Genomic DNA, 23,954 nt, shown 5'->3' on the forward strand with positions numbered 1-23,954 from the left:
GAGAGTAAGCAGATTTGCAAGCAGGCAGAATCCAATTCTGGACGAAGTGTACTACTTAGCTATGTAGTGGTGGAAGTCCAGGCTTGCTCAGCTTTTCCCTCAGAGAAAATGAAGGCCTTGGCAGGTAAGAGTTGGTCCTTGGTACAATCCGTGGTCGAGGTGAGGAGAAGGTAGGTCAACGTTTTCCAGTCCGGTTCCGGTACACAGAGGAGGTAGAAGAATCTCTTTTGCTGGGTTCGAGGTTGCGGGTAAGCTTCCAATAATTCAGCATTTTGAATCTGGCGCGGTCTCCCTATGTAGCGTGGGGAGACCGTGTCAGAGGAGGGGGCGTGGCCGAGCTCCGTCTACCCGGAAGTCTCAGGGTAGCGGATTATGCCGGCAGGTTAGGACATGACACCTAGGTATCAGCGAGCTATGTTGTGTTGCTATATTGTGAATAGGAACCAGAGTGTTGGAGAGACCCCCCTCCAGGCCCCATTAGACTCCATTGTAGTCTCTAACGGGGCCTGGAGGAGATTATTTCTAACACTCTCTAAAGGACACTGAGATAGCCTCTGCTAGAATGACCCCCACCTCCATGGCCCATTAGCCCTCAATTGTTGTCTCTACTGGGGCCTGGAGGCGACTGTTTCCAGCAGAGGCTATGTAATGGACACTGAGATGGCCTCTGTTAGAAAGACCCCCTTCCAAGCCTATTAGACTCCATTGTTGTCTCTAATGGGGCCTGGAGGAGATTCTTTCTAACACACTCTCTAAAGGACACTGAGATAGCCTCTGCTAGAAAGACCCCCCCTCCATGGCCCATTAGCCCTCAACTGTAGTCTCTACTGGGGCCTAAAGGGGATTATTGCACTTTTGTTCCTTGTGTCTAAAGATTGTGTAGGGTGTGGCTGGAGGCGGGACAATTGTGGGGCTTGCTGCGGAGCATGGGTGGGACCTGTAAGGGGGCCCTTGATTTATTTTGCCCGGGGGTCCTGAGGGTTCTCAGTCCACCCCTGAATATAGTGAATGTGAGAACAGAACGTTCTAAAAAACAAAATACACTTTAAAGCCTAGAATGTCATAAACAGAAATCCTAATGCAATTAAAGTATTAGGAGTAGTATTTCTTAACATCTGGAACATCTTATACTCTGTAATATGAGTGGCTGACTTTTATATGTTTATTCAAAGCAATTTTGATTCTGACAAATTGTTGAGAGGGAATACCCAGCCAGCTATATCTTTATTTAGACAAGATCGGATTTATTCAAAATAAACATATAGGGCTGGTACTTAGAATGTGTTTGGAGTTTAGACTCACATTTGGGGTTTATTTGCAAAATTTTGAATTTTTGGAAAAAATTGCAACCTTTAGGCTAAAATATCAGAATATCAGTCATCTGTTTTAATTTTGACTATTTTGTCCCAATAATTATATTCACCATTTAAATGCCCAAATGGAAGTCAGGTACAGTACTATTAGACTAGAGGTTTAACCCCTTAAGAACACATGACATGTGTGACATGTCATGATTCCCTTTTATTGCAGAAGTTTGGTCCTTAAGGGGTTAAGGAAATGGACACCTCTGCTGGACATTGTGATGTTCTACTTCTGCTACATGTAATGGATAGTGTACTCTCCGTAATCCCTTCATCTGATTGTAATGCTGCTAGGCTACGAGTACATTCTCTGAAACATTCTTGTAAAACCCTTTTAAAGCTGTAACCTAAGCCCTTACTCCTAGCCACTGACATGATATAATCTTACTATCTCTTTAGCTGTTAGAGCAAAATTGCTGAACTTCCATTCTGAACTGCCAAATGCTATTGATTGAAAGGGTTAATGCTGACTGGATAGGGATGAATTCTGCATTAAAGGGACTCTCCAGTGCCAGGAAAACACATCTGTTTTCCTCGCACTGCAGGTTCATGCAGTGCCCCACTCCCTACCACTCAACATCCCATGTTGCTGAAGGGGTTAAAACCTCTTCAGTGACTTACCTGAATCCAGCGCCGATGTGCCTTGGTGCTGGATCAGGCTCCGCCCACGCTCCTCCCCTGCCAATATCAGCTGGCGGATGAGACCTAATACGCATGCGGGGCAATGGCCACGCACGCGCATTACACACACACTCCTACACACACATACACTGCACCACCTACACATACTACATTCCTGACATACAAACTCTGGATCCCCCATGCACACACTACATTCCTTGTAAGCAAACACATACAACATTCTCTAAACACACACTCTCTACAACCCCTACAAACACTTTGTCACCTATACACACACACTATAGCCCATATGCACACACTCACTAAATCCCCTATACAGACTATGCCCCCTATACACACACACACACTCTCTACAGCCCCTAGCCACATATATTACACCACAAACATGAATGAAATTGACCTATTTACACAATACCATACCACAATCAGCTCACTCTACACACATGCAATCCCACAAGCAGGCTTCAAACACATGCACCATACGCTTTCCTGGCCATTTTGTCCTCTGGTATCCCACTTATGGAGACACCAGAGACAGGTTAAAAGCAAACACAGCGCAAGCATGTTATTACATTTTCTTGTGCTGCGCAGAACAAATACAGGTACTTTTCCCCATGCTTGAGCTCTTCAGCAGGGCTCTGCGCATTGAACTAACATGCTCACTTTGAGAGGGGGCGTGCTTGTCATCAGTGATGACAAAACACACCCTCTATTGCCCCGCCCCCTTCTCAGGGGGCCCGCTGTGATTGAAAAATGACCGGGCCAATTTTTTTCCCCAGTCCGACCCATTCCTCATGCATAGCATGAGGACGTCCAACGGCGTTTAAAACACTTTTCGGGTTTTAAGAACCCAGAAGTACCTCTAGTGGCTGTCTGATAGACAAAACTGCAATAATGAGTTGGCACCCAGACCACTCCAATGGGCAGAAGTGGTCTGGGTGCCTGGAGTGTCCCTTTAAGCTGTTGTGATTATGGTGCCCAGTGTTTTTTGATTAATTTTTTTTTTTTTTTTGTGGCTGATATATGAGGCAGACTGGAAGTAAAGTGATTTGTCAAAGTTCGCAGTGAATTTCAGTGTAGGGCCAAAGCTTTTGCGGTTTAGCTATTTTGGCCTTACATCTGAAATTCCCTTTGAAGTCTCTTTTTTATGCATTCAATTAAATATAAAGTTTCAATATTACATGTGGCTCATTGCCTACCTTTAAATTAATTTAAAGAGATACCATAGTGCCAGGAATATAAAGCGGAGTATTCCTGGCTCTATTGCCCCAACCCTCCCTCCCCCCACCCCACACCCACTGCCTCCTCCTTCCTTACGGCTCACTGCCCAGGTAAATAAAGGGGTTAAATACCCTTTATTTACTTACTTGATCCCAACGTCCAATGTCCCTCGGCGCTGGGCCGATGCTAGGCCCCCTCTGAAGTCCAGAGACGAGCGGGGTCTAATGCACATGCGCGCTAAATGCCGCACACGTATTAGACCTCCTCAATGCTTGCCTATGTGGAATAATCTGACGCTGGGTGTCCTCATGCAGAGCGTGAAGACGTCAAGCATCAGATACTGGACCAAAGATCCATTTTGATCCCGGAAGTCCTCTAGTGGCTGTCTGGTAGAGTTGCAATGTAAACTTTGCAGTTTCTCTGGAACTATAATGTTTAACATTGCAGCACTAAGGACAAAAGCTGAAGTGGTCTGGGTGTCTACAGTGTCCCTTTAAAGGTATCCAGTGTGTTATTACTCTTTGCACTAAATCCCAACACTTTAATTATTTAGTCATTTTTTCTTTATTTCAGTGCTTTCATTGTGTAGGATGAGTATGTATTCAATTACTAATACAGGGAGTGCAGAATTATTAGGCAAGTTGTATTTTTGAGGATTATTTTATTATTGAACAACAACCATGTTCTCAATGAACCCAAAAAACTCATTAATATCAAAGCTGAATATTTTTGGAAGTAGTTTTTAGTTTGTTTTTAGTTATAGCTATTTTAGGGGGATATCTGTGTGTGCAGGTGACTATTACTGTGCATAATTATTAGGCAACTTAACAAAAAACAAATATATACCCATTTCAATCATTTATTTTTACCAGTGAAACCAATATAACATCTCAACATTCACAAATATACATTTCTGACATTCAAAAACATAACAAAAACCAATCAGTGACCAATATAGCCACCTTTCTTTGCAAGGACACTCAAAAGCCTGCCATCCATGGATTCTGTCAGTGTTTTGATCTGTTCACCATCAACATTGCGTGCAGCAGCAACCACAGCCTCCCAGACACTGTTCAGAGAGGTGTACTGTTTTCCCTCCTTGTAAATCTCACATTTGATGATGGACCACAGGTTCTCAAGGGGGTTCAGATCAGGTGAACAAGGAGGCCATGTCATTAGATTTTCTTCTTTTATACCCTTCCTTGCCAGCCACGCTGTGGAGTACTTGGACGCGTGTGATGGAGCATTGTCCTGCATGAAAATCATGTTTTTCTTGAAGGATGCAGACTTCTTCCTGTACCACTGCTTGAAGAAGGTGTCTTCCAGAAACTGGGAGTTGAGCTTGACTTCATCCTCAACCCGAAAAGGCCCCACAAGCTCATCTTTGATGATACCAGCCCAAACCAGTACTCCACCTCCACCTTGCTGGCGTCTGAGTCGGACTGGAGCTCTCTGCCCTTTACCAATCCATCCATCTGGCCCATCAAGACTCACTCTCATTTCATCAGTCCATAAAACCTTAGAAAAATCAGTCTTGAGATATTTCTTGGCCCAGTCTTGACGTTTCAGCTTGTGTGTCTTGTTCAGTGGTGGTCGTCTTTCGGCCTTTCTTACCTTGGCCATGTCTCTGAGTATTGCACACCTTGTGCTTTCGGGCACTCCAGTGATGTTGCAGCTCTGAAATATGGACAAACTGGTGGCAAGTGGCATCTTGGCAGCTGCACGCTTGACTTTTCTCAGTTCATGGGCAGTTATTTTGCGCCTTGGTTTCTCCACACGCTTCTTGCGACCCTGTTGACTATTTTGAATGAAACGCTTGATTGTTCGATGATCACGCTTCAGAAGCTTTGCAATTTTAAGAGTGCTGCATCCCTCTGCAAGATATCTCACTATTTTTTACTTTTCTGAGCCTGTCAAGTCCTTCTTTTGACCCATTTTGCCAAAGGAAAGGAAGTTGCCTAATAATTATGCACACCTGATATAGGGTGTTGATGTCATTAGACCACACCCCTTCTCATTACAGAGATGCACATCACCTAATATGCTTAATTGGTAGTAGGCTTTCGAGCCTATACAGCTTGGAGTAAGACAACATGCATAAAGAGGATGATGTGGTCAAAATACTAATTTGCCTAATAATTCTGCACACAGTGTAGATACAAACTAAATAATGTCGTTCAGTGCCATCAAATTAACTTCAAGGAACAGATTGCAATAATGATAATGCAGCGTTTATTTTAATGGGTTAAATTATCATGGATGTAATTGGTATAATGAATTTCAGTGACATTTCATCATCAGATTTAAAGTGGAACATTAAAAGTACACGCCAATGGGGGAAAAAATAAATAAATTAACAGTTCAGCAGATATACTCCAGATTAAATCATGCATTTAATGTACATCTAAAAACAGCTTGCAAAAAGCTTCAGATCGCTTGTCTGCAGCCTTTGAAAGCCTTCCCCTTATAACCCCAATCACAAGCTGCCCAATGCAGCTCAACGAGAAGTCTTTGCAAGGCAGGTGCTCCTGGCAATTGCTGCCTCCTGAGTTTAGCTCTACTGAGCTAACCAAACCAGGAAGTAACAGGACCTTATTGACAGCCAGGGGGTGTAACATTGTTCATTTATAAAAATTTCTATTGAAATCTGCACCTTTTATAAATTGTAAAAAAGACACACGTTTCATACATAAAGTACTTCAGCAAGCTAACGTGCGTTAGGTGTATGCAGTCCCCTTTAACTTAAATGAAAAATGTAAACTCCAAAAGTATAATAAAGCTATTAGTTTAGGTTATAATACGTTTAGCTGTTATTATCACACAGTTTGTGAGTGGTGAATGAATTGGAACTGCATACAAATTTCTAAGATGTTATTGACAGTAATTGGAACAGACAAGGCTGCAGACATAACAGCAAAGTTTTTGACAGCCTGAGCCACCCCCAGCTATGCATTGCACTGGTGACAATGTACCTTGAACTTGCTGATTCTGTGTGCCAAAAGACACTTCGAAATTGTTAGGCATTTAGTGGGGAAATAAATGCATTTTCTCCACTATACAATGATGTATGTTTTGTATGTTTCTCAATAAAGACTTACTGTATACAGTCAATATAATAATAATAATAATAATAATAATAATAATAATTAATAATAATAATAATAAAATACTGCTCTGTGATATCAGTTATATATAATTGGTTAAACTACAGAAAGTAAACTGAGGACACAAGTGTAAAAAGTAAATCTTTCACATTTATGTAATATTCCTCGGCACAAAGAATTTGTACACACTGTACTTAACAGTATTAAAAAAGTATACATTTAAGGTTAGAAAGTACAATTGCAGACTTTTACTAAAATTGTGCCATGTAAAGAAATTGATGCTCATGAAGACTCTACAAAAGACTGTCCCACCCAATTGTAAAATGCAGTCAATATGTACGAGGGCACGGGAGCAAATAAGCAGCTTATACCTGTCTAAGAACTACGTCGCCATTAGTTTTGTTTGAGGTGCAGAGTGACAAGTCCCATCAATCCAAAAAAAATACACATTTCCAATCTTCACTATGTTCCAACCATATAGATTTTTTCTTTTTGGAATTCCAGACATCCAATTTTCCATGTTCGCAGTTATTCTACCTGGGTGTATTCTTGGTGGCTTGATCGGAGATGACCCTCCTAATGTGACATGCCCTGACCTGTGCCACTGCACTTCTGATGATGACATTTCCTGCACTAAGCTGGGATTCAAAAAACTTCCTCATGATTTACCTGCTTCAACCATTTCACTGAACCTAGAAGGCAATTATTTACGAATCCTGATGTTTAACGAATTCAAGAATGTCCCTTCTCTTCAAGTCCTTTGGGTAAGCCAAAATAATCTAACCTTTCTGTATCCTGGAGCATTTATTTCACTTAGCAATTTAAGAGAGTTGAATCTTAGAAAGAATTCAAGATTGACCTACCTCCATGCTCACACTTTCAGAGGCCTGTTAAATCTCATTTCGTTGGACATCTCCCATTGCAACATCTTCGAAATCCACCCTCTTGTGTTTTCACATTTAGTATCTTTAGAAGCTCTTGAGTTAGGCTTCAATAAAATTCATTATATTCCGGAAGCTTTGAGGAAACTCCGCAATGTGACAAAGTTATCTCTGGAAAACAATCTGATAGAAGCCATTGGGAAAAATTCTTTCAAATATCAGCAAGCTTTGGAAGATCTTAGTTTACGACGGAATCGGATTTGGGTGATTGAAAGTGATGCCTTCGACCAACTAAACAAATTGAATGTTCTAAATTTAGGACATAACTCACTATCTTATTTGCCTAATCAGATTTTTAGAAGCTTACGCCAGCTAAGGATTATGTATCTAGAAGCTAACAAGATCTCTACAATCAACTGCTCGTTTAACAGTCTTGTTAACTTGAAAAAATTACATTTGAATAACAACCGCATAACGAGCATCACACAAAATGCGTTTTCTTCTTTAAATCAACTTCAAATGCTTCACCTGAGCAAAAATAACTTAACCTTCATTCCCAGCTATTTGTTTTCAAACATGCCCAAACTGAAACACGTTTTCGTTTCTTCTAATCCTTGGAGCTGTGACTGCAGAATGTCTTGGACTGCAAATTGGATGCTAACATACACTGGGGCAATCCATGGCTTACATTGTGTCTTCGCATTGTCATACGCAACAACCTCTGATGTGTTTACACAAAATGGAATTTTGTGTTCTCAAGAAAAAGGCACGGATGACAGATGTATAGAAATCTCCACCGATGCTTCTCCTAAATTAATGGATCATTTTAATATTTTTCTATTAATTTTATTTTTATTCAATCACTGTTGAAATCGCTGTTTGACATTTTCAATGTTTATGCAATGTCTGGTTAAATTATTTGTTTGTGTGTTTTTTCAACGTGTTCTGTGCCTTTAATTGTATAATAGTTTAGGTATTTGTACATGTACTTTGTATTCTGTGATTTATTTTATTTTTGACAATCTCCAGTTTTGTACATCACAACTGAACATGTAGATTATTAAAAATAGCAATAAATAATATTATTAATAATTATTCATGAGAACTCATCAGACTTATTTCACCAATTAGTGGGTTTCTGAGTGCCATGCCAACAATAACTAGTATTGGGATTATGTGTGCCATTCTTTAAGTCCTTTTGTACATCGTTATGGAACATATTAGATGTCTCGAAATAGCAGTAATTAATTATGGAAATATTTATACATGGGTTCTCACTAGGCTTGCTTCAGAAATTTGAAATCAATTACTGAGATGCTCAGTAATTTTCCAGTAATAACTGGTATGGACAGATCTGGGCCACTTAAAAGAACCTTTAGATTGTTTTACTTCTTTTATAAAGAAATAATATGTGTTTGATTTGCAATGCCTCCCTTTAACCCGTCCATGAACAGTGGTTAGGAAAATTACATCTTGAAATGCAGGAAATGTTATTGGCCATTTCCTCTTTCTATAGGGTTCTTCTTGTTTTTAAAAAATTACTTAAAAAAAAATAAAAAAAAATAAACTTGGGTTGCTTAATTAGCAATTACACATAGGACAAAGCAGCAAACCTGTGAATGAATTGTAGATTATGCTAGCTTTAGTGTACCTATAATCTTAATTTTATTAATGACAGGAGGCGAGTATTTGCTTAAGTCTCTCTTTACTAGAACTCCACAGCAGCACAGAAAACAACCAATCAGAAAAAAGTTAGGTACTATAAAACTCCCCTCCCCATGCATCATTTCCTCTTTCAAGCTGCGACAAAACAGAATAAAAGGCAGAGAACATCATGGGGAAGAAACAAAGTCCTAGATACGATGAATATAACGATGTCCACCATCCAAGTGTAACCGTCAAACTAGATAGTGTAGATGGACTGTAAACTGAAACGAGAGAAAAACAGAATCGAACAGGTTGATTATCCAATGAAATGTACTCTGAATAAACATGTAGGTACTCAACGTAGCAACCAAATTAACCTAATATGAAAATATCCCAACCCTACTTATGGAAAAAAACAGACATAAGGAACAAGCGACAGGTAGAAGAGACAACAAACAGAGTTGCATACTTACCTGATAATCTAAACTATAACATTAAACAAGGGAGGGACAAGAATGGGTGGGAAATACTCGCCTCCTGTCATTAATAAAATTAAGATTATAGGTACACTAAAGCTAGCATAATCTACAATTTTATAACATGACAGGAGGCTTCGTATTTGCTGTTTCAACGCTCAGTTCACCAATCCAACGCTGTTTGTGTCGCTGGTAATTATTCCAGGAAATATCAGAGTAATCCTAATTGGACATTCCAAATACGATAAATGACAGCCGACGGGTCAAAGGAGATGCCAACCGACGAAGTATTTCAAATACTGAAAAAAGCACCCTCCGCCGGTAAATCCATTGTACGTGGTGTAGCAACCTGTTTCCTAGAAGTCGGTCCATGAGCTGGCAAGCTGACCTATTATCCACATTCCTGTAGTTGTATAACTTCGAAATCCGATCTAGGACTTAGGGTCGCGAGAAGAAAACTGACACCAAGTCTCAACTCATGACCCGTAAGGCGGCTCCTCCGATCGTGCCAGGGCCATTCGGTGATGCGGCCTTGCAGGGAGGTCTCCAATCTCAAGGAATGCACCGAAGACCACCACCAAAATCGCAATAGAAACCGAGGAGGATCTTTCGTACCTTCCTGTCCTACCCGGTGGGATGTCTCATCCGAGCATAAATTCATAACGCACACAATGAGAGTGTGTCCAAACCAGCCGTATACTAAGTGATTCCAATAGTCCAAACGGACTGTGTAAAACCTCGGACGCCGTAGAGAAAGGGCTCCAAAAGGCGTCCATTCAGGGTTCCGAACTGAACTTGAGTGGAGGAACGGAGGTCGACTATTCTGGGAATAGGGAATCCCAGAAATCTTCAAAGGAATGGGAAGTGCAAACAGGAACGCAGATTTCCATCCAGAAATGCCCTCGTCCACGAGTGAAAGATGTCTGTGTAGAAGTCTGGGTATACCAGGTACCACCATAAGGTCCCGTAGGTCTCCTCGACGATAGTTGAAAAGTAGGGTAGCGTGAATCCAACAAAATGGCTCCCGTGAGGAATAACCAGAGTATAGATGGAGGGTCCTCCATCTCCGAACCCTGATCACCAGGTATGCGTTTCGAGGAGGCGGGGCAGTCCTGCCATCGTATCCCAAGATCTGAGGACCGGGGAGGTCAAGACAAACCGGGGTTTCCGGTCTTACCATGTGAACCATACGTACGGTTTTTACCTTCAGAGCGGGTAAGAGGCCCTCCTTAATCCTGTTACCCGAGCAAGGCAGAGCCCGCATGCTCCATGAAGGTCCCCGTATCACCTGCCACCTAAATATGGGAGAAAAAAATGTCTGAGCAGTTGTTCACAATGGTCTGGATATCCAAAAACAGAAAGCAATCCTCTGTTCTTTATGGTGCAGAATATACCCAAACCTGCACTCACATAATACCTGGGTTCCATCCGATGGCCGTACCATCTCCAGGAATGTGTATAAATAAGTGGGAGTCACCCCTCGTTATACCCCTGTGAGAATATCCCCCCATTACAGGAGGTAGACTAGAGGGATCCAGTCTAAGTATGGATATCTTGCATGACCAGGCAGTCCTCTATATCGAAATCAGTAGCACGGACGTCAGATCTACTTGAATGCAGGAGGGACGCCCCTCCATGTAGTCATCGATGTCTTGCGCAGGTACAAGTCTGTGTGATGAACAAATGGATGGCACCGTAGAGCGTCGAGTGTACGAGAGAGCCGCGCTCTCTACTAATGAGATCAAATATCGTGCTAACGTCCGGCTGATAGCCTGAGCGGGCCGCACCCGCAAATAACCAAACAGTAGAGTCTGCATCCGTGACCGTTCCTCTCTAGGAGAATGCTTCCTCCAAACATGACCCCTGTATCCAGCTCAGTCTCTGGCTGAGGTTGAGGGAGGGTTGCGCCCTCTAATAACAAATCAGTGTCCGGTTCCGTATTTGAGAGGGGTACGCTCACTGTTCCAGAAGATAAAATATTCTCGGATCGAAGAGGTGGAGGGCCGTACCCTCCTGTGATCCAAGCTAGAGTCCCTAGAGACTCAGGGTGACCAACTATAGGGTACACCAAATACGAGTATCATCCTAAGGCTGAGGGTAATCTACGGGAAAACGATGGAAAACTATCAACTGACCGTCCGGATCCCGTGCGCGCGCGCGGGGTCCAGGCGGATCGTTGGTAGTCTGAGGAAAGCTGGAGACGTTCTCCGCAATCCACGAGCACCCGGGAGGTCGGAGGAGGTCAAGTCAGGCCTCTCGACGACCCGAGCGAAAGGAAAAGGAAGTCACGAAAACGAAAAAGACAACAATAACGTAGAACGAGTAAAAACGCAAATCCTATCTCAGCTATAAGGCAAAAGCAGGCCCGAAGGCAAGACAAGTAAGCCCCACCGAACAGGGCCAGGAGCTAACCTTACGCAGGAATAACTACCGATAGCTATATGGATCCCGGGAGGCAGATATGGAGTTAGCTGTTAAAGACAAGGAAAACACTGCGTTCTCCTGTAGGTGTCTGATTACCGGTCCTCACCAGTGCAAAGTTCTCCTTGGAGATGTGCCGTCGCCGGTCTGGCGCAAACCGCGGATGTGTGTCCGGGGTCTTCATAGGAAAAACTTGCCCTTCAGGTCTGAGGTTTAGGGCCTTCACCCTACCTACCATATCCAGATGGGCGTATATTGGCGTCCTCTTGGATAGTATGGCAACGGTGCTTGTCCGGACACCTGCCTATTTCCATGTCACTGGTGGGCACTGGCTTCTCCTCAGTGATATAGCCCCAGGCCTGCGGCCAAAGGGGGTTCGGCACCAATAGAGCAGGCCCAGCAGGCCAAACTAACGGACACAGAATAGTTGGTCAAGCAAATAGGCACCGACATAGTAGGTCATTCAAATAGGCACCGACGTAGGAGGACCAATAAAAGGGCACCGACATAGCAGGCCGTTCTTATGGGCACAGACATAGCAGGCCGTTCTTATGGGCACAGACATAGCAGGCCGTTCTTATGGGCACAGACATAGCAGGCCGTTCTTATGGGCACAGACATAGCAGGCCATTCTTATGGGCACAGACATAGCAGGCCATTCTTGTGGGCACAGACATAGCAGGCCATTCTTGTGGGCACAGACATAGCAGGCCATTCTTATGGGCACAGACATAGCAGGCCAATCTTATGGGCACAGACAAAGCAGGCCAATCTTATGGGCACAGACAAAGCAGGCCAATCTTATGGGCACAGACATAGCAGGCCAATCAATGGGGCACAGACATAGCAGGCCAATCAATGGGTTGAGTGATACCAATATTATTAATAACATGTATTTATATACAGCGCCTTCCAATTCCGTAGCGCTTTACAGTGGGTATCGAATGAGTAACAAGGACCTCTGAGTTCGGGTAGAGGTCCCCAAAATTGTAGATCCTCAGGGCATCTTGTGACATAGGGCCCTTAGTCAATCAACCCTTTTAGTCAGCGTAATGCTGTCTGAGTAACTTGAACCGGGACTGGCAGTCCCTAAATGCCCAGCAGGCAAATAGCGGTATCCCAGCTGTATTGGTATAAGCGGAAGTTGTCACAGTGATTACCATGTCCCTGAAAGTAAGATACATAGAGCGATACTCACCTTAAACTGTGAATTGGTATGCACAAGCTCACACAGATCTGTTTGATGTTTAAATCGTAAATATAGATACCATCATCATCATATCTGAAAATATTGAATAGAATCAGTGTAGACTGGTATTCCAGATCCAGGTCTGTTAACACTATATGTATGCCATGGACAGTGAGTTCATACCAGAGTAGTCTCCTCAGAGACCCCATAGCTGGACCCGAAAGGCTATATACTGCGAGGCACACTAATCCAAGCTCACAATACCTGTAACTCACAGGAATCCGCGATATACACTGTCAGCAAAACTACAGTATCCTGAGATATACACAGCAGTCAAACTCACCGCAATATGTGATATACACTGTCCGTAAAACACGCAGCAATCTGCGATATACACTGTCAGTAAAAAACACCCAGCAATCTGTGATATACACTGTCAGACAACACATAGTAATCTGACATACACTGACAGAAAAACATATAATAATCTCACATACCCAGTCAGAAAAGCACACAGTAGTCACATACATACTGTCAGAAAAACACTTAATAATCTCATATACCCAGTCAGAAAAACACACAGTAATCTCGTATACACAGTCAGAAAAACACCTAGCAACCTCATATACACAGTGAGAAAAACACATAATAATCTGATATACATAATCAGAAAAACACACAGCTACCACATATACACTGTCAGAAAAACACATAGTAATCTGATATATATATAGTCAGAAAACACACAGCTAGCTCATATACACTGTCAGACAAACACATAGAATCTGATATACACTGTCAGAAAAACACATAGTAATCTCATATAAACTGAGAGAAAAACGCATAGTAATCTGATATATATAGTCAGAAAACACACAGCTAGCTCATATACACTGTCAGACAAACACATAGAATCTGATATACACTGTCAGAAAAACACATAGTAATCTCATATAAACTGAGAGAAAAACGCATAGTAATCTCATATAAACTGAGAGAAAAACGCATAGTAATCTCATATAAACTGAGAGAAAAACGCATAGTAATCTAATATAAACTGAGAGAAAAACGCATAGTAATCTCATATACACTGAGACAAATACACAGCCAGAAAATAAGAACTGTCATAGAAAATCAGAAGTCTGACCTATAAAAAGCCCTAAAGCTCACAGCAAGCTGTGAGATCTACACTAAATAAACTATAGTGATATATGTGGAAATGTGGCAAACCTGCTGAGACCCGACGGGGAATCTCAGCAGGGCAACAAACGCAGAGATCCGACCGTGGAAGGAGGAGGGGCCGTGAGCAGGCACCCCTTTCTCCAGCCGGTCGGATCCACGAGGCTGAGAGAAAACCCGGCCGCGGCGAGGCTGCCACGTGCGTGAGCAGACCCGGTCGCGGGGTGCTCGCGTCTGACCGCGAGGAACCCCGGGCGCCGGCAGTCTCACACCAGAGCTCGGGGAGTCAGAGGAGGCAGACAAACGGCTAGTCTCCTGACACCCCGAGCAGAGCGCCCGCATCCCCACAGGGGAGGGAAACTAGTAGAATGGCGCCAGGGAGTGGAGAGGAGGGGGAAACAAACAACAGGAATCCCCAGGGGCTCCCCCAATACCACAAACATCCCCAATGACACAGGGGAAACGAGCAAAAAAGAAACCATGCAGAAATCATGAAGCAGAAATAAAGTAAAAACGGAAAATAATATAAAAACAATATGTATAATCAATATAATATGGATTCAAAATAATTATATGACCAAACAATGTACATAACATAGGTATAACTAAATGCTATAACATAAAAAAAATATATATGAAAATACAATATATATATATAAGCCAAACAACATGAGTAAAATAACAAATATACACCCTAAATAAATCATAATAAAACCCAAAGCCACCAACTAATATTAGCAGGAGGCAGAGGTACTCTGACCTGTACTGATGCGGAGCAGCAAAGAAAGAGGAAATGATGCATGGGGAGGGGAGTTTTATAGTACCTAACTTTTTTCTGATTGGTTGTTTTCTGTGCTGCTGTGGAGTTCTAGTAAAGAGAGACTTAAGCAAATACGAAGCCTCCTGTCATGTTATAAAATTGCTGCAAATAGATACCTAAAACATGAGAAATATGTAAATGTACACAATTTCATTTCTTTAATTAATTTGTTCATCTTACAGAAATATTCTGATGCATAGAATGTTTCATATATATATATATATATATATATATATATATATATATATATATATATATATATATATATATATATGTGTGTGTGTGTTTTACATTTTGGCCTTAAATACAAAACAATACACTTTAACCCCGTAAGGACCAAACTTCTGGAATAAAAGGAAATCATGACATGTCACACATTCTTAAGGGGTTAAATATCCTGCAATTTTACACTTTCACCCTATTTATCTTTCCTGCTGGAGTACCAGGCAATATTTTTTTTACTGCAGTGGTTCGCATACAGTGTTCAAGGCACGCCAATAGTCCAGGTTTTATCAGTAGACTAGTGCTTTTGGTTTCAAGTGAATTACTATTTGTCCAAATTTTGGGCGATATTTGGTTTGGCTGAGATCCCAAACTTGAAATGCTATAGAGACAAAAAACATATGAAACCAGGAATAAACAAGTCAGCTTGTTTGTTTTGTGATACGGAGTCCGTCCATGGCATTAAAAATAAAAAACATAGTTGATGGGGGAAAAAAATGATTGACGTCTAGGGAACAGCCATTAAATGTTGATTTTATTCACAGATCAGTGAAAAGGAGGAGAGGTAGAAATTTTTTATATTTATATTTTATAATATTTCGTAACGATATAGTATAAAATTATAGATTTTACCCCTTTATTGGATACTTCTTTCACCTTCATCTGCGAACGAAATTGGGTGAATATGTATCAATGTACTGAAAAATATACACATAATATTTAAATTTTGCAGTACCCTGATTGGCCAATTTTCTTGCCTTTTATATATGTTTACATAACTTTCCTGAAACTATCGTATGGACGAAATTCATCCAAACCGAGATACCACATAGACGAAACCTATATCGCTCGAAAACAAATCGAATCAACCCTTTGGGCGAATCGATATTTTTCTTACAAGTCTATCTGTCAGTATCCCCAGTGGAACACAATAGAGAAAGCATAAATCCTGGAGTGTTAGTGTGTGTTGGGACTGGACTCGAGAACCTCTGGGTTATAATATTGAACGAGTTTTGGTGCAGTAGGACTTTCTTTCTGTTAGTCTAGTTCATGTTTTCACATATATATATATATATCAGTTGACAAAAATGGGCACTCAAATTTCAATAATAGTCTTGAGCCATTAGCCCTATAAAAATGTTTCCAGCCGATATATACCTATCGTTTCCATGTTGTACTAATAAGGATAAATTGTCCTCCAACTTTGCCATTAAACTGTGCACAGCAGAAACATTTGTTTCAGGCAAACCACTTTGTCAGAATTTTGACCACTGAAAACGATTTGGAAATCGAATCAGACAAAGTAAAATATCTTGAAAATAGGCCAATCAGTGCACTGCTAAATATATATATAAATATTGAAAGGCTTGCACTCACGGTCTTAGTTTTCTTTAAAAGATTCCTTTATTTCATCTCTTTAAAATCCGATCAACGTTTCAGCCAACATCCATGGCTTTCATCAGGATCAATTCAGCACAAATACATTTAATAAATTACACTCTTATATAGCTAAACAAATCAAATAAATCAATCAATAAATCACTCACCACCTGTATTGCTATCATTCCTCTCCGGCGTAAATATTATGTATATATTTTGCAGTGATAGGTGCCTTTTTAATGCTATTTGGTTCACAGATGAAATGAGAAAAGTAACAATCAGAGGGAAGAAGAAGAGGAGGAAAAAATCTATATCTATATATTTATGAAATACACATGACATGTCGGCATATGCACAAAAACCCCACCAATACCCATTACAATAAAAGACACTGACACCAGGGTTTTGGCAAAAGTATATCACAGCTTTTATTTATTATTAACATAAATTATAAAGGTCATTGTCAACATCAGGCCCACGTTGGCCTGCACAATTACCACAGTAGTTTACAATTTAACCCCTGACAATGACCCACCCCCACGTAACATAATACCCAAACATTGTAACATTTTAACTTAACATTGAAACATGACCATTGCCACCAAAGGGCACCATCCATTGTCACCAAAGGGCACACAAGTGTAGGGGCATACCGAGACACCCCTACACACCCTGGTTCGGAGCTACCTACGAGCTTGAACCTACCAAACCAGTCCAAAGGTCTACCTATTAGCCCTGAACTCCAAACTTTTCCCCCATCTCACTCTTTTCTCCCACCAACTTTACTCTCCATCCCCCGCCGCCGTGACCAAACGGGAAACACCTGAAAGCAAAGGGAGGGTGGGTGGGACAACAACAGGTAAGTGTAACTTTAGATTAAAAGTGATCCTTAGATCTAAAATGGCCACTACTTATACTCACCTTATAACTCCACCCCACTCCATATCCTTAGGCCCATCCCTAACCACTGACCCCTAGATGGCCTGTCTCTTGGCAATGTCAAGGCCCACTCCCCTTAGCTACGCTGCTCCATGGGCTACAGTATATAAATATATCAATATTGTTTTTACTGCTCCTCCTTTTTTCACGTCTGTTGGGTGAATAAAATCAACATTTAGTGGCTTTTCCTTAGCCATCAGTCATTTTTTCCCCATCAATCATCTCCCTTTTCTTTTACTATGTATGTATATAACATTCTCCAGTGAGTGCTATTTATCTAAACCTTGAAACTTTTAATTTAAAAATATATAAAGAAAAAGGAATATTCCCAGATCCCATATGCGGTTCAAAATATTGCTTGTCCTTCTGGTGCTCAAACTGAAATTAAGGTGATGAAGTAAATGAGTTAAATTACGACTTTAATTTAAAAAAAATATATAAAATTGGACACAAAGAGGGTACTGATCCAATTACATCTCACATTATATAATCCTCTCCTATTTATTGTATTTTAAAGACGGGAGGCAGAGTTAATCGCTTGGTAACATGTTATTCCAGCACAACATGTACAAAAATGTAGAAAACAAATTTATCCAGCTTAGTTCAACATTTCATCATGTACTACTCGAACCTGGTTTTAATTAACTGTTATATTTGAATATCTCTAATTTTAGGTTGTTGTGTTCCCACGCATAGTTAAACTAAACAGAAAACATGAGATTTGTCTTATGAGCACTTGTAGATGTCACAGCCATCAAAACCATGGTCATCTTTTGCCTAACTTGCTGTAGAACATTGTTGCCACACTAGCCTACATATGAGTCCCAAACTGTTCTTTGACCTCGTATTAAATCATATTCTGTCTAGAGTTGGCCGGCGATAAGGAGGTTGTAATCCAACAGCTGGAAAGCTTCAGCTTGGCTGTATCTAATGGGACTTTGAATGACCTATCGCATTTTGTAATGTGTAGGACAAGCTTAAAGGAAAATATCGTAAGACACAAAGTAAATTACAGTATCTCTACCTTCCATTAGCGTTTTGCATTTAAATAACTATTGATGTAGTAAAGACAAAGTTCTTTGCATAGACTAATCTATGAGTCAAGTCTTCATATTTGTAGATTACTATGATAAGAAAGCTTGGAATATAAATACTATTGTTCCGAACAGAAAACAAGAATTAAACATTTATTTCACTTAGAATATGTTAAGACAAGACTGGCCAACTGGCTAATATATTTAAATAAATCTATGTTTCAAAGTTTCTGTAGGATTCCTTGGCAAAGGAATCTAAAAAAAAAAAAAAATCTAAAGCCTCCAACACCTACGTCAAACGACTCTTGATCCCAGCCTTGGAACGTATATATCTGAGCAGGCAATTTCTCAAAAAAATACAAACAGAAGAGTTTTTTTTTTTTTTCTTAAAAAAGTACAGACATCGTCAGACAGTAAGTAATATATTTCAGGTATTCCACCAAACGTGTTTTGTTTTCAGTGACAGTAAAGAAGAAAACCAAACTCTTTAAATACACGTATTGTTTTACATCTTACTTAGAGGATAAACTGTGCTCTCCTCTGTTTGCACTGGTAACCCTCTTTATTGAAGCAGAGACGATACATTCCAACATATGTTATACACTTAGAGTTATATAACCAACAAACTGTTAGACATGTACGAGTTGTGTTGGGTTGATATATCTCTTGGCACTTCATTACAAGGGATTTGTCTCTTCCCAAAATGTGCATTATCATATACACATAAACTTTATATTTAGTAAATATGTATTTGTGAAGTTTGGAAAAAATATGAAATGTAGATTTTCACACTGCTATCCTTTAACTTGTTGCCTCCATACAGTTTGCCAGTTTGCCATGAATTGAATAGTTAGCGGAAGAGCCAATATGTTTCCTCCTCATTTGCATTGTGTGCCCTGACTGTGCCTGGACTATATTGTGATGTGGCTTGCCAAATCCTTTAATGTACATTATGAAGACAACAGAGCATGACATGGGAAAAAAAAAGATTTAATTAGCAGTGCTAATAGTTGTGACTTTGTGCAAAGATGATGTAGAATGAAATTTGTTAGGCTATTTGCAATCTTTTCAGTTAGAGTTCCTATTGACCTCCATGGAACTTAAATTTCAAAGGAATTCTTAGCAAGGGCAAAAGAAAGCTTCAGTTAATCATGAATTTAACAGTAACCTTAGGGTAGGCAACCTGAAGAAATTACTTTGCAGAAACCAGAACAGCTGCAGTCAAACTCCGCTTAGTAAGTAGGTTACATTAAAGGAACAGTTTGGTATCATCACAACTACTTTGAAATTAAGTGGTTATGGTGCTAGAAGCTCCCTGACGCTGGATCACCTTAACCCCTTAAGGACACATGACATGTCTGACACGTCATTATTCCATTTTATTCCTGAAGTTTGGTCCATAAGGGGTTAAGCGGTTAAACCATTCTAGAACAGTTTAGTCCTAAAGTCTTTGCTTGAGGACAATTTAACCCCTTAAGGTGAGCCAGTACCAGGTACCCCCTGACACCATAACAACTTTATTTTGATGATGTTGTTATAGTGCCTCAAGTGTTCCTTCAATAACTGTTAAATAAAAGTGACCTCATCAACTGTTAACTAGAAGTGACTTCAGCTTTTAATTACAAAACAGTCTGAAATTCCCTCTGGGACTTTGAGGGGATGTCAAGGTTCTGTAGTAATTTATCACAATTTGGCCTTCATAACATACAACAAAGAATAGAGTCTCTTCTTAATATAGAAATAGCAACACTCAAATACATCACACATGTGATTTTTTTTTGATGCCGTAAATTGAATGCAACAATATAATTTAAGTGCATTATATTAAAATACATATATTAAATATGATTTAACATGTCGTTGTGTTTCAAAATATCAAAAACATTAATTCACTCAAATACAGAAAAAATATTTTAAATAAAATCTGCCACTACATTATTATTAAATCAAACACTACATTTACATCTATATGTTTGAATTACATGTATGATACCCCACTCCATGTGTGATACTCCACTTCTGAATTGAGTCAAATTAATTTTACACCATAAAAGTCAATATGAAATGCTAATTTATTTTAAATCGCTGTAACGTAAAGAATTGCCTAATGTCTGGTTATCTTCCTCCTTAAAAAGCACTAGGATGCAGAGCTTCCTCTTCTACAAAACAGTAGGGGCAGTGTTTTCCTCTTCTACAAAACACTAGGGGCAGTGTTTCCTCTACTACAAAACACTAGGGGGCAGTGCTTCCTCTTCTACAAGACAGTAGGGGGCAGTGTTTGCTCTTCTACAAGACAGTAGGGGACAGTGTTTCCTTTACTACAAAACACTAGGGGTAGTGCTTCCTCTTCTACAAGACAGTAGGGGGTAGTGTTTCTTCTTCTACAAAACACTAGGGTGCAGTGTTTAGTCTTCTAGAAAACAGTAGAGGCCAGTGCTTCCTCTTCTACAAGACAGTAGGGGGCAGTGTTTCCTCTCCTACAAGACACTAGGGGTCAGTGTGTCCTCTGCTCCAAGACACAAGGAGGCAGTGTTTCCTCTTCTACAAGACAGTAGGGGCAGTGTTTCATCTTCTACAAGACAGTAGGGGGCAGTGCTTCCTCTTCTACAAGACACTAGGGGGGAAGTAATTCCTCTTCTACAAGACACTAGGGGGCAGTGCTTCCTCTTCTACAAGACACTAGGGGGCAGTCATTCCTCTTCTACAAGACACTAGGGGGCAGTAATTCCGCTTCTACAAGACACTAGGGGGCAGTGTTTCCTCTTCTACAAAACACTAGGGGGGCAGTAATTCCTCTTCTACAAGACACTAGGGGGCAGTGCTTCCTCTTCTACAAGACACTAGGGGGCAGTGCTTCCTCTTCTACAAGACAGTAGGGGGCAGTGTTTCCTCTTCTACAAGACACTAGGGGTCAGTGTGTCCTCTGCTCCAAGAAGCAAGGGGGCAGTGCTTCTTTAAAAGTTTTATAATACATTTTAAAAAAACTAGATCCTGGTGCAAAGCATACAGATCCAAGAGACAAGGAGCCAGGATCTATTTTAACACCTCGCGAGTGGAGTTGCAGAAAGAAGCATGCATAGGATTCCATTTGTATGTAATTTATAAGGTCTGATAACGAAATTAATGCTCAATAGATTTAAAAAAAAAAATACAACAAAAAAACCCCAAGATACACTAGTGAAAGTTCACTTGTACTATTCACCTATTACTCCAACTAAATCTGCATATTTGTCGGTTCCCAATAACATTTAATGCTATATACTCTAGAGCAGGGGTGCCTACAAGGTAGATCCCCAGATTTTTCAAAACTACAACATCCATGATGCTTTGTCATTCTAAAAGCATTCTAAAGGCAGTAGGCAAAGGTGGTTCTACAACATATGGGGATCTATCTTTCGGACACCCCTGCTCTAGGTATTAGTCTGCCCTTTAAATCAAAGCCACAGATGGGCTCTCTCACATGAATTATATATTCACAGTTGCAGTGAGTGCAGTTGAATAACACTGTTACTTCACGAACAAACAATGCTTTGTGAATGTTTGTGAAGTTTCATAATAAGCATTAATTTTGAAGCTTCAACCAAGCTTCTTAGTTGAGGAGTAGGTGCAGCACTCACAAACGTTTCTGCTACAGTATAAATTAATCTCCTCGTACATATTGATCCTCTAAAAAACAAAATTGGGATTGATCTACGCAGGTCCACAAGAAACGATTACGGTGTAAATCTCACAGATTTTTTATCAAGTATGGTTTCCACTTTCTTGGAGCAATGCTGTGCTTATCTAAGAAGTCTTTGGATGGACAATCTCGGGGGTATCTTTTCTCCTCTATGTTTGGAATTTCTATTTTTTTCCCACCTAGCTGTGAAATTACATTTTTAATTAAATGTGGGAGAAATCATTTCTGCTAACTATAAAAGTAAAAGTTTTACTATTGTTAAAAATCTGCACATAATGTTTGAATATATATATATATAGCAGCACCCCATTTAAGCATGTTCAGGTGAGTGCAACCACCCCCCCATGTTCCATATATATATATTTGGGAGTCTAGCCAACTCCTTGGTTTTGCACCCCTCCCTGTCACAGGTGCCTCATCTCAGGTCCCTATTTAGCCTTGTACTGCAGAGAGCCTCAGATGGAATTTTTTTCCCAAGTAAGTGGGTTAATCTCATAAGAGCAGACATTAGACTGTGAGAGTAGGACCTGCCAAAGATGGGGTACATTGACGTTGTGGCAGGCTTATGCAATGTATGATCATATAATGTAACTAAATCCCCATTATTTTTTTGCCTAGATAAGGTGTTTTTAAATAAAACCTTTTAAAAACTAATAAAACCTGTCAACATTGAAGTTGCTGTTTAGTAGATAGGAGAGTGCGCTGGATGCTGGGGGCCATATATATATATGTATATATATAAAAGCGGAAAAATTCCTACTGTTGAACACACAGATAGTTATCTAGCTTGTTAGAATCTAGAACCCTACGAGTGGCACACCATATGCCCTGGCTACTGCGGTACCAACTACCTAAACGCCTAGCAATTCTAGGCCTTTGATTATAAGGCTATTGTTTGTTTCATTACATGTTGGGGAACCTACGTCTGGGTATGATGGGTCTTCATATGCACATGTATGTTTAGAATCAACCTGCTCGCAGCTCACTCTGTTTGTTGCTTAACCTACCCGACCAGTACCATTAACGCTGAACTAGCCAGACCTGCTTGCATATTGAAGTTAGCATGTACCTAGCATAAGTAACTAATGTTTTTCTCACCCATGTGTAACCTGATGCCTGACTAGCATGACCTAGTGAGATACCAACCCGGATCCTTCGATCCTTAGCTTGTATTTTCAAAACAGAGTTTAACTACACTACATAACAAAAAAAAAATGAGGCATTGAAAATCTGGAAATGTACTCTAACTTTGCGTAATGTTGTACCAACCCTATAACGTAACTTGCTTAAATGTTTCCTCCGTCTTCTCTTTTGTACCCCATATTATATGCCTTAATAAAAATCAGATTGACAAAAAAAAAAAAAGCGGAAAAAACGTTGACGTCCTGAACTGAATAAAGAAACTTATATTATTGAGAATTCCTGGAGTGCCGGTATTTGCTTGGATATATGTATATATATATATATATATCTATATATTATAAGAAATAGTCGCTTAAAAATGTATACTGGGGGGCGGGGCCTGACTGCCAAGATGGCCGGACACACTCTCTGAGAGCTCCCACACCAGCGGGCACAGAAACAATGATTCTGTACGATCAAATGCAGCCAGCAGCACACGGAGGCCAGAGAATGAGGCAGAACAACATGAGGAATGGATTAATGCCGGTCAAGCACCGACAAACAAAGCAAGCGTCCGAACCGGCCACGCGGCCTAAACAGGTGCAGAGCCTGAAGCATGGGGGAGGCGGCCGATCTC

General features: G+C 40.5%; 1 protein-coding gene across 1 annotated transcript; it reads left to right on the forward strand.

Moving 5' to 3' along the window:
* The first annotated feature begins 6,846 nt into the window (after nt 1–6,846).
* LOC134573643 (nyctalopin-like) lies at nt 6,847–8,079 on the forward strand. The gene has a single exon (XM_063433428.1). It carries the CDS (start codon nt 6,847–6,849, stop codon nt 8,077–8,079), a length of 1,233 nt encoding a protein of 410 aa, XP_063289498.1.
* The last annotated feature ends 15,875 nt before the right edge of the window (nt 8,080–23,954 follow it).

This window comes from Pelobates fuscus, chromosome 9 (assembly GCF_036172605.1).
Source record: "Pelobates fuscus isolate aPelFus1 chromosome 9, aPelFus1.pri, whole genome shotgun sequence".
Taxonomy (NCBI): Eukaryota; Metazoa; Chordata; class Amphibia; order Anura; family Pelobatidae; genus Pelobates; species Pelobates fuscus.